Source organism: Tiliqua scincoides, chromosome 1 (genome assembly GCF_035046505.1).
Source record: "Tiliqua scincoides isolate rTilSci1 chromosome 1, rTilSci1.hap2, whole genome shotgun sequence".
Taxonomy (NCBI): Eukaryota; Metazoa; Chordata; class Lepidosauria; order Squamata; family Scincidae; genus Tiliqua; species Tiliqua scincoides.
Genome location: NC_089821.1, coordinates 191075175 through 191087875, shown reverse-complemented (window position 1 = coordinate 191087875; position 12701 = coordinate 191075175). Strand labels below are relative to the sequence as shown.

Here is a 12701-nt window from a genome sequence, read left to right as displayed (position 1 = left end):
AAGCAAAACCCAAGGCCTGGTAAACATCATAAAGCCTAACCAGTTTCTGTATTTGCTAGGCAACCTTTATAACTCCAAGGACATGAATATGGATGCTACTTATGGGTGGAGACAAATATGGCTCTTTGTTGGTCCCGTCCAGGGAGATAAATTTTCAGTACAATTTGAGACATACAAAATTATGCAGAGGATGGATAGAGTTGATAGAGAGGTGCTCTTTTCCCTCACATAACACCAGAACCAGAGGACATGCACTAAAATTTAGTGTTGGGAGAGTTAGGACAGACAAAAGAAAATATTTCTTTACCCAGCATGTAATTAGTCTGTGGAACTCTTTGTCAGTGGAACTCCTTGCAACAGGGAGTAGTGATGGCATCTTCCCTAGAGGCCTTTAAGAGGGAATTGGACAAATTTTTGGTGGAAAAGTCCATTACGGGTTACAGGTCATGGTAGGTATGTGCAAGTTCCTGGTTTTAGAGGTAGATTACCTCAGATTGCCGGATGCAGGGGAGGGCACCAGGTTGTGCCTTGTTGTCTTGTGTGCTCCCTGAAGCATTCAGTGGGCCACTGTGAGATACAGGAAGCTGGACTAGATGGGCCTTGGCCTGATCCAGCAGGGCTCTTCTTAAGTTCTTAATATCTGGTTTTCAAACCTGACTGTGGGCCCAAACCTATGCAACTTTTCAGCACTGATGCAACCACACCAGCAGGGTGTGTGTGCTACATCATCTGCAGTAGGGGGGTAGTCACAGAGGCCTTGTCAAGGTAAGGATATGTTTGTTCCCTTACCTCAGGGCTCCATTGCAGCTGTGTCGGCACTGGAAAGTTGGATAGGATTGGGCCCTATGGAATCAGTTGTGTCCCCGTGCCAGCTCTAAGCTTCCCACCTTCCGTTCATATTTCTTACTGGTTTGAAGGATTCAGAAGATATACTTTTATGATACTGTAGGAGAAATCTTTTTTTTTTTTTTTAATATTGGAAGGCCACATTTTATTTATCTATTTTGCTTTTATATGTAACTCAGCAGTGTAGCTAAGCCATCTGGCACCAGGGACACAAAACTTTTTAATATCCCCCATGTCAGCTTTAACATCCTCTCATGTTTAAACACCCCCCCCACACACACACACACATCCAGATTGGCACCCTCTCAAGGTGAGGCACTGAGGCAATGTATCCCTCTGCTCCCCTTAGCTACTCCATTAACGTAATTCATTGTTATCTTCCATAACTAGAGAAGGTATATATTTTTTAACACAGTACAGTTCTTTCCTCAAGAAGCTCTCAGGCCTATGACACAAATCACTGAGTGGTTGCCAATTCACCAGTTACTGAACTGCCACTGACGGGAAAGAATAAATAAAAGTTACCAAAAAGAAACACAGAAACACCCGAAGTTTGGTGTTATGAAATAAAAGGCAGATTTAGTATTTGAGGACAAATATGCAAAAGAGTGCAATTAATATCCCAAAAGGCCGCATGTGGCCTTAAGTTGCAGGTTCCTCCCCCTGCTTTAGGTGGTTAGTTAAGTTTCACTTAGGAAAAAACATAAAGAACTGTGTAAAAACACCAATGACACATGGAATGCCTGGCTGAAAATCTAAAAGATTAGCCATTAGGTACATATCAACTAAAACTGTAAAGGGGGATTCATACCGTCATAAATCCATCCAGCAAACCTGAATCGGGTTTTGGAGGGGCCTGTAATCGTTCCATGGACCATTTTTCAATGATGGACGCCACCTGGCTGTTTTCTGTATTTAAAATTCTGAATCCAGTCATATTAACCCCACTGTACCGATAGGGCTCCACATCAAGAGCAAAGAGATCCTGTAGGACGGAAGGAGAAGACATTTGTGTAGATGCTTTCATATGTTCTGAATCTTGATATACCAATTCAAGCAAACAAACAGCTCAATACTAACTTGCGTAGGAACAGGCAGGCCACTAGGCCTGCACTGTATCTAGCACAAGTTTAGGGCTGGCTATAGCTTGGCCCGAGGCAAGGGAAAACTTTTCCCCTTATCCCAAGGACAGCCACAGCAGTCCCAATGGGGCTACTCAGAACTGCGCCACCAAAATTGGTGGTGCAAATCTGAGCAGTTCAGGATTGACCCAGGCCACCTGGGAATAGGGCTAGGATCCAGCATAAGTGGCCCTGCCTCCCACCCCCTGCATGCCCACCTCCGGGAATGCCTGCCCCCTCCCCCAAAACTCCTCCCTTGCTCCCACCCATGCCCTCCCCAGACCTCTGTGCCGATGCAAACTTACCGAGGCCTAGGTAAGGGGCTATCTATTCCGAAAGTGGAACAGAAATGCTTTACGGCACTCTCGCGACACTCTTCGGTCAGCGCAAGGGACTTGGGCTGGCCAAAGGCGCCCTCAGAATTGCAGCCTATGTTTTTTTTTCCCCTCAAACACAAGCATGGAGACAAGCATGGAGACAATCATCAACAGTACTTAACAAGTCCAAAATACTGGACACTGAATTAATGTCTAGTAATTCCACACACCACTGGTTTACAGCACAAATGACCAATTTATGCTGCTACTAGTTACATACATGCGCCAAGTGTCATAACTAGGCAGATATTTACCTAGTATATTGATAGAAATGTCAAGCAAAGTCACTAAGCTGCAACTATTGGAGAGATCTACTTAGACTTTTGCCAGTGAAATCACTGGAACAAGTCTATGTTGACCCAGGATAATGGATTGCGGAATGGTGGATCACATGGCAAATCTCAAGTCTCTTTCCAGGCCTGATCTGCCTTCATGGAGCTACATGTACTTGCACCAGCAGTTGAGTTGGTACATGTGTGAGTTGCCCATAGCAGCTGGAGGGGATTCCCCCAAGGCAAGGGACAAACATCACTGTTACACTGAGGAGAACTCCAGCAGCTGAAAGTCCCCTGTGGGATGCAGCAGAATTCGTGCCAACACATCGCTGCACAGGGATTTAGGTAGGACTGGGCTGTGCATTTCCTTAGGAAAAATGATTAGCCAAGTAGACATATATTTTAACTTGACTAAAACTACACCACATAATTAATTTTTTTAAATAAATACACCCTCCTTCATAAACATCCTCAATGTTGTATAACCTTATTGTTCTAAGCAGTCATTACCATCTAGACTGTATTTGAATCAGTAATGTTTGGACTGAGAATGACCTGAGTATATTTATTTAGTCACTGGTTGGGGGGGGGGGGAGTGAGAGGAAGCAAAATCATAATTGCCCTTCCAAGACAGTAGTATATAATGAATTGCTCACTTTTAATGCAAGAACCCAAGCTAATCTCAAAGATAGTTAACATTCCAAATTCCAATTAGGGTTTATAGTGTCATTTTTTACAGTGTGACTGGGTCACATCGATGTTTCTTCTAGATCTATGTTAAAGAGTGCACAGCAACTTTTTAAAATACCACACTGCCTTCCACACCAGTTTTAAGACTTGGTTTCGTTGGGAAGTGGTGGAAAAGAGATACAAGAATTATATAACTAAAATACTGAAATACATCCAGGCCCCATTACCTATCCTCTGGCACAACATTAAACTGCAGCCAAATCACACATTAACCATATATGCACTGCCTCCTCCATACACACACAGATGTTCACACTGCTCCCACCACCACCTATTCACCCAATTGTCCAGATACAGGTCCAGCCTATTTATACACGGATTTTTTATACACAGATTTGACTCAACATGAATGTCCCCTGCAAATGAGAAGGAATGTGCTGATCCCTGGAGAAGGGGAAAAATGCATCCCTTTAAAATCAGTTTAAAAAACTGAACAGTCCTTTAACAGTAGCCTCCTTAATGAGAGAGAGAGAGAGAGAAGGCAGCTGGCTGACAATCCATCAATCCAACAATCCATCAATCCATCTCTCTCCAGGTGACCCCTCTCTTCTTCCTGAGCATGTGAAAGAAAGGTGATCACTTTGCATTGGTGAAGGGAGGGGCTGGGTGAAGTGCCTTTCTTTCTAAGTGCTTGGAGGAGGACTGATTGATGGATTGTCTTCTTAATGACTCTTATCTTACGTCACAAAGGTCAACAAGGCTGACTTGTTAAAAACTTTGTTTTTTAAATTGATTTGCTATAGTGCGTTTTTTGCCATCCACGTGAGTACTTGGAATGGAACCCACGTGAATAATGAGGCTCAGCCTGTATAAGCAAAGAGCAGAAGTGAACACAGAAGATGCTGAACACCCCTTGATAAGTCTAATGAAACAATCTAAATGGCACAAGCACCTGTGCTCTGCAAGTAATGGCAACCTAGAAGTATTAACCAATTTGGGTGAGTAAAAAAAAAAGCATTTGGAATATTATGAGATCATGCAGTACTTCCGTTTACAAAAGTCATTTTCTTTTCAATTTGGGATTCTTCCAAAAATACCTTGGACAATTGAATAAGTAATTACGTAATTTAAACACATTCCTGTTGACTCCAAACTATAATAAATATGCACAACCGTTCAGAGAATTAATGAGCTATTACATTAGACTTCAAATCAATCATGGGAAAGTACACTTCTAACAGCACAGTTAAACAGTGTGACTGGAAAATTTATTGGATAACACTTTCGCTGTGTCAGGTAAGAAGTAATTAATAAAGCAGAGAAGTCAAAAGTGATGCAAGTTACAGGGCTCCACTGAGCATCAAAATCTATCATTTGCTGGCATGCTCCAAATTATCTTCAGTTGTCACTAGCCGAAATCTACCTTCAGTTCTTCAGGAAAAAAACAACTACTTCCCACCACCAATAAGCAAATGGAAATACTTCATGAGGGCAGAAGTCTGATTACAATATAAGTAGAAACTTTTTTTATGTTGTATTCATTAAATTCAAGTATTTACGCACTTATTTATGGTTACTTAGATTCAGCAGTAGAACTGCATCAGTTGTCTTCAACCACATGTAGGCCTTACCAACTTGGAATGTCTAACAAAAATATCTAAATGTAGGGTTGGGAACTCAACTTGGATGACTCAAACTCAAGTCACAAAAATGTACGTTTTTTGCTGACCCGTGGACTTTTGAGTCGTGCGCTTGGAAAAATGCTTGAGTCAAGGGTCCACAGACTCGGCACTGGTCCCCACACATGCAGACTCGAGTCTGCCTGTGTCTCTGTGTGCATGCTTACTGTTTTTGTGGCATGAAAAACGTGGGGCCAGCATTCCAACCAGGCGAGCACCAGCGAAGTTCCAGCCAGGAGGCAGGGAAGGGTTGACTTTTGCAGTCAAGTAGAGGGGGGGAGGCAGGATCAGGCTCTGTCACACACACCCTAGCAACAGCCCCATTTTCTTCCATGGTGGGCTTTTTTAAAGGAGACAACTTGACTTGAGTCCTTCAGAGTCATGAAAGGATGACTTGGTGACTCAGAAAGTGCCCCCGTTATGACTCTTTTTCAAGTCAATTTGCAGAGGGGCGGTGACTCTAGACTCGACTCTAGTCAAGCTCTGCTGAACCTTCCCATCCCTCTCCAAATGCAACCAAAAGCCATGAAGCTCCACATTGATAATAACTTACTGCTGTGGCAACTGAAAGGAAGTCATTTTCAAATCTATTTGAATATGCTAGACTTCTTTTATCTTTATAAAAACAAGGAAGCTACTACAGTATTAGTAGTATGAAGGAATGTCCACCATGGCCTGCCTTCCTTTCTAGGAACCTTGCACTTTCACATAGCACAAGTAGCATACGAAGAGGAAGCCAACAATGTTGTGGAAGAACTCTGGATAAAATGTATTGTCTTTATTCACTATGGTCTGATTTAACTATGGTTTAATGCAGTGGTTCTCAAACTGGTTCGTGTAAAGGTTCTTGCATCCCTTTAAGGGATGGGGAAGGGGAGAGGCGGGGAAGCGATCCCCAGGATTGCATCTGTATGGGGGGGGCAAGGGGGTGCTTTTGACTCACGTTATGTAGGCAGGGCTGCAGCAGGCTACAGGAGGTGCGGGAAGCCCTGTGCAGCACTCCCCGAGGCTTTAACATTAATTAAAGTGGGCACAAAGCACTTCTGTTTTACAGGAGGTGCTTTGCTCCTGCTGTTTCTGAACATTCCAAGCCTCGGGGAGTGCTACGGAGGTCTGCACAGGGATCCCCAGACCTACTGTAGCCCTGCCTACATAACGTAAGTCAAAAGCACCCCCCTTACCCTCCCTTAGCGACGCGATCTTGGGGATCATGTCGCTGCCCTAGCCCCTCCCCCACAAAGACTTACTGAGGGAGTAAGGCTCCCTCAAAGTTTGAGAACCACTGGTTTAATGTTACTCGCAAAAGCCTAAGAGCCTAATCATCTCCCTGTCAATGCAGTGTCTCCAAAACGGCTACTACTGCATCCTGCAGTGGGGGGCTATCCAGGAGGTCTCCTATCCAGGGGCCAGTCCACGGGTAAGTCACTGGAGCACAGGGGGCTCTACTCAGACCTGCACTAACTAAATAGCTGGCATAGGTGCGTGTGGACCCACACCATGGAACCGAGCCCAGGAAAGGGGTTAGAATTCAGTGGCTACCACTGCCACTTCATCCATTCCCTTCCCGAACTTGATCTGTACATCCCCTGCCCCATCACTGCCCTATTCTGCCCTTCCCCCCCCCACTGTGCTCCACATCTCTTTGTTCACCAGTTGCTCAAGCAGCAGGGTAGAAGAGGAGATAGGGCATTGGCTGCATCCATTCATCTTCCTCCAGCACTATCTCTCAGTCTAACCCACTTCACTGGGTTGTTGTGAGAACAAAAGGAGGGATAGAACTATGTACAGGTGGGGCCGCGGTATCCCTGAGGGATCAGTTTTTGGACCCCCATGGATACAGAAATTAGCACATAATCAATCCACAATCAGCCCCATAAGGCCTCCAAAGGGGACACTTTGGTTCCCTCCAGAGACCTTTTTGAAGCCTGCAGAGGCTGCACTGATCCACCCACTGCCTCTGCAGGTTTCTGAATGGCTCGTAGAGCCGAAAGAAGGCAGCTTTCATTTTCCCAAGGGAAACTGGAAGTGACATTTTTATGCTTTTCAAGGCATTCTGAGGCCTGAGGAAGCTTTGGTTCCTTTCGGAGGGTTCAGGTGGGGCCCAGGTCTGGCCCAACATGGATGCTGGGGACCCGTGTTCAGCCAGATCAGGCTGAACAAACAAACAGGTTTCATCTGTACAGTATACCACCCTGAGCTCCTTCGTGGAAAGGCAGGATGAAAATGTAAAACAACAAATAAAATAGTTACAACAGCCAAAATGCAATAAGCTTCCAGTGATAGTTTCAGCTTCAAATGTAAGCATGATAAATGCTCATGGATTTTTTTTTTTGCAAAGCAAAAATGGATTAAAAAGGGAGTGATATTTATTTTGAATTGCATACTGCATACCTTAAAAAAATTAAATCTGTGAAAGTCATTCCCCCCCAGCAGTGCCAGTTTTCCAAAATAATATTTCTGAACATTAATTAAGGCGATCCTCAAGAGTTTCTTGTGCAATATATCAAAATGAAATTGAGAAATTGTTCAGTACTCTGTTCCCCCCTGTTCCACAGAGACCACTTTCACTTTGCCAAGTAATATAATGAAGAGAGCAAAGGCCTTTGTTCAAGGCCATCAGCACGTTCTTATAAGCTACTTACCAACGTCGTAAAGATGTAATGATAGTATTCCGTCATCATTCCCATTGCTAAGGCCTAAATAGAAATGCACACAGTATTACATTTTTTTAAATATTACATTACATTGCTTTTAATATTTCTACAGTTATGCCTAACACTGCTTTTAATCACACCTATATGAAAAATGAAACACTCCCAGAAGAATACTATAGGGCTGAAAACATACTAAAATTAGGTCAGGCAAATCATTCCTTAGCAGTTAGAGCAGATTACTGGCTATTAAAGGAATTTATGAACCAAATCTGCTGATAGAAAGATTATTAGTAGACTGTTTAGGGCTGCAAATGTGAAAGAAGCTTATAGTTTTACATATTAATAGGAGCATTTCTACTGCCAACCAAACATCTGAACGGAAGAAGGTTCCATTAATTGTATTTATGATACGTCTTCTCTGGGAGAGATGTTCTAATGAGAAAAGTGCCGTGTTACTCCAAGTGTACAATATTATTCAGTCACGAAAAAAAATGCTGGCAGATAGTTTTGAGCACTTAACCCTCCAAAAGCATAGTCGTAGTTCTGAGTACAGCAAGCACATTTCTTAACATTAATGGAGCATATCAACCAGCAGGACAATAATTCAAGGAATACTGTCCAACTAACAAGTACCGTTTCCCATCTTCCCATCTAAATGGCATATCAACTTCAGCTGTGCACTTAGGAGTTTTCATAAACATTTCTTAGGTTAATAAGGGGCTGAGTCTAATGTGGCTCTCACTCTAAACTGGCTTCTTTTGCTTTCCATACATTGTCAGACAGCCAAATTGGACTGGTATCACTGTTATTAGGAAGAAAAGGGGGTATTTTGAAAGAAAAAAATAGAATCAAAACTGAATCATTGAAAGCTGTGAAAAGGCTCTCAGTAAAGCATGCTATCATTTGAAGGACAGGTACATGGAGAGTGTGCTGCCTGAATACATGCCAAGAAATGCCTTCACTCTGCTATGACCTCTACCCAAAACATCACAAATGGCATGTGCACATTTCATGGGACAGGAAATACCCACAAAATTCAACCCTCTCCATTGGCTCAGTCATACTAATAAATTCCATCTTTAATATTACCCAAGTATACTACAATTTTCCCATATTGCAAAAGTCACCTGCTTGATAGTGCATTGACTGTCAATGAGCAAAACAAGCAGAATAAACAAGGAGACCAATGTGAATCTTATGGCCTGGATTTTTAAGGAGGGGTGGAGTACATTTGTTCAGCATTTAGTGCTGCTGCGCTGATTGCTCCTCAGTTCCAACAATGAGAGGACACACAACTCCAAACAATGTATCCCTGGGAAGCAGAGAAATGCAATTCCATTCCACTTCCCAGCCAAACTCCAGAGTGGATTTTGAGGTGATCTTGTGTGGGTGGCCTGACCTACTCTAGCCTGTCACTTTTCTGCCCTGGCACTCTCAAGCACTGCACTTCTGCTCTCCTTAAGACTGAGACCAACTACCATAGATACCTGCCTATAAGGCAATGCCAATAAATCAAGGGTAGATAGTCTCCTCGACTTGTTTACAGGTCACTGTTCAGGCATTTCGCGGAAGACAGGAGAAGCCCGGAGGAGAGCAAAAGGACCCAGAATGCAGAATGTTGCTAAATTCTTTCCTTCTTCCCTCCTCCTCTCTGGGCTGTTCCATCACTAAGAAGGGGGGAATGGCACACAGTACTTGCCCTTGACTTATCTGTGAGATCAAATTATATTTGAGTATCTGCAGTAGCTCAAGGTTTCTTGGGTATCACTATGGACACAGAACATTCAAAAAAAATTATTGAAATACAAAAGGGGCATTCTGAAGATAAAATTCTGTAACAACACTGACTAACTAGCATACTTTTTTGCATTATGGAAGTAATAGTTTGAGAATCTGTTTTGTAAATCATTACATATAGAACAAATTGTCTATGTTAAGGAGTAAAATGGGGACAAATTAATTCAACAACAAAAAGAATTTTACTATATATAAAATGGAAACGTGATTAGGGAAGGTTTGTTCTAATCCGTGTACAACAAGCATGTGTTTTTGCTGACATCACATTTGCAAATCACCTAAAAGTGACTGGACTACAGTTTAAATAATGCAATGGTTGAAGGTCTTACTTATTGTTCAGGCTGTGAGGCCTTAGCTGGCACTAATGCAGTAAGCATATTCACCTCACATATTTTAAAGTGTATGAATAATCAAGTGAAGTAAGCAACTTCAGGCTATGATCCAATGAAGCTGAATGCGTGCACAATGGGGAAAAAGGGACCCCATGAGAGAACCACACAGACACACAGCTTTCTTTGAAGTTATTGAGACCACTTGAAGAGACAAATTAGCTTTTTCAAAAGAAAAGAGAGCTGGCCCATCCTGCCAGTCACTAGGGGAATTGGTTTCTACTTGCTCACCTCCACCACTCCTCCCACTCCCTGAACTTGAAAAGGAAAAAGGGAACAAAATGGTAGAGTAAGCATGGAAGAGAGGCGCTTAGCTTTCCACTATCCTCTCCTCAACACATGATCCCCCACTTTGCTTGCCCTTCTCTTTTTCGAAGCATAAGTTTCAAGGAATGGCTGTATTTATGAGCCCACCATATACAATAAACTACCTTCACTAAAGGAGACAGGCAAGAGCTCAGCGGCTGCACAAGTGAAACATCATCATAAAAGAGATACTATGTGTTGTGCAAGAATGTAAAGTTAGATAAACAATGAACATGTTCTACTTTGAAGTGCCTGGCAAACAGCAGTTCACTCCTGCTCCTTGAAGAATCAGGTCAAACACCACTCTCTTCCAACAAGGTTACTGACTTCCAGCCCAGACAACAGATTTCATGATCCTTGTTAAAATAATCAATGAGCAGGTAAGGTTGGGACCAGGGTCATGGTATGGGCCTTCATTGGAAAAACTCCTTAGTGAGCATTTAGACAACTGGTTTTGGAAACTATATGGCTCTCTCAGTTGAGGTACACTCTATAACATTCTCCTTGCGTGCACTTTTGTAAATGTAGTAATAGTTTCCCTCTGTCCTCACCTGTTTGCTTCATGCTTGTTTTAGTATTATGCATGCAATTATGGGGGTCTCTCATCACCAGGTTTACAAATGTACATGCATGTGTGTGGACCTCAGTAACCTGTGCACTGGTTATGGCAGACTGCATTCTTGAATCAGATTTTGATTTGCACAGCATGTTTTCCAGGAAACCAGTACAAGATATGTCAGTCACCAGCATTGGCAAAATGTACATTTCGGAAAAGAGAGGATTACCTGTTTTAAAATGCCTGCTGCCATCTCATGACTACAGTCAAAAATGACATGGAATTCCTTGCCTCTTTTCATCTCCTTGAGCAAGGGCTTTGCATCCTTCGTATCAGCTGGTAACTGGCGGATTTTTAGACGCAGGTTGTACCGTGATGGAGCCTTAATAAGCTCCTGTAATCGAATGAGACCTTTTCAGAAAAAAGAGACAAAAGGTACATTATTGAAATGAGAACATGACCTTGCAGAAGAAACTGGCTTACTGCAATCTTTTTTTTTCTTTTTTTTCCCAAGTGCTCCTTCCTTTTTTTATCACAGTCAATATTATATGCATATGGAAATTCACATTTAAAAATGACGACTAGACTCTAAGCATTTTGTCACAGATCGCACCATGCACGTACTGGCACAAACATAGAGCTAATATCAATAGACAGTAAGTAGCCTGAGATGAGATAACCTTCTGAGACTCAGAAAAATCTTCCTTATCTGCAAATTATGGCATTTTCAAACAATATGTAGCATTACTCTGATTCACTTACAGCAAGATGCAACACTAAGGGCACAATCCTAACCCCTTATATCACATAAGGGTAATGCAGCTCTGAGGTAAGGGTACAAACATTCCCTGACTTTGAGAAAGCCTCCATGAGTGACACCCAACTGCAGGATGCAGCACACGTCCCACTGGCACAGCTATGCCAGTGCTGGAAAGTGCTGGAAAACTAGGTTTGTACCCTAAATAGTGTGTAATCACTGGTCTGTCAGGTTTACATGAAGATTTCTTTTGTTTGACCAGCATGGAACATCCTCACATAATCTGCACCAATGTTCTGAAGCAGTTTTGCCACCTTAATCAAATAATTCAGGTGGCTTAATTTGTTTCAGTAATTGGCGGCCCAATCCTATACGCGCACAGCGCTGGCACAGCAACTGCTGAGCCAGCACTAGCTGTTGCAAAACATGCTATAAAGCACTTTTGGAATGATCCATGAGCAGGGTGTGCCAGCGTGAAGGCCTTCAGTGTCCCAGCAGTGCTGAATCCAGCCTGACAGCTGGCACAAGCGTCGGGGAGGGCGGAACTGAGGTGAGGGAGGGGTGTTTTGAGGTGGGGAAGGGTGTGGAGGGGAAAGTACAGGACCCAGAAGGGGGTGGCAATGGCAGGAGAGGCCTCTCCGTATCCTAAGCCCTGTCTCGGGCCTGAAAGCCCTACATGGGGCTTGTGCCAGCAATTTGGGCAGACTGGGGCTCATTTCAGAGTATGAGAACAAATGTTTCCTTACCCTAAAGCAGTACTCCTCAAACTGGTGGGTTGCAACCCAGCAGCCTGAGAACCACTGCCCTTTCCCTTTAAGGAGTGGGCAGGGGCTGGGAGAAAGCAGTTACATGATCCCCAGGATCATGTCACTGTGGAGAAGGGGGGGGGCTTTTTAAAAACTTGCTTTACCTGCTGCTGGTGTCCAGGGGGTGTGGGGAGCCCTGCAGAGCTTTCTGCAGGACTACGCGCAGCTTTTAGAAAATGAAAGTAGCAATCGTGACCCACTTCTGAGTTGCGATTGCAAAACTGGAAGTGGGTCACGACCACTACTTTCACTTTCTAAAAGTGAAAGTAAAAGTGCAGGGGAGCCCTGCAGATAAGGGCTGGCAGCAGGTAAGGCAAGTTTAAGAAAAGCCCCTTCTTTTCCTTCTTGGGCAGGAGGTCTGGTCTAGAGGGTAGAGCGCCTGCCTGAAGATAACATCCACAAGGTTGCCAGTTCGAGGCCACCGGCACCGTGCGACCTTGAAGCAGCT

The 12701-nt window shown here is 43.4% G+C and overlaps 1 protein-coding gene across 2 annotated transcripts in view; it reads right to left on the bottom strand.

Annotated features, from left to right (window-relative positions):
- The window catches only part of GRIK2 (glutamate ionotropic receptor kainate type subunit 2), a 326420-nt gene that overhangs the window by 287396 nt on the left and 26323 nt on the right, over positions 1-12701 (bottom strand). For both annotated transcript variants that reach the window (XM_066612979.1, XM_066612971.1), the window contains exons 3-5: positions 10920-11101; positions 7631-7684; positions 1658-1831 (exon numbers count right to left, since the gene is read on the bottom strand). In XM_066612979.1, the coding sequence (XP_066469076.1) occupies positions 1658-1831; positions 7631-7684; positions 10920-11101 (410 nt within the window). The remainder of the gene's footprint in view (positions 1-1657; positions 1832-7630; positions 7685-10919; positions 11102-12701) is intronic.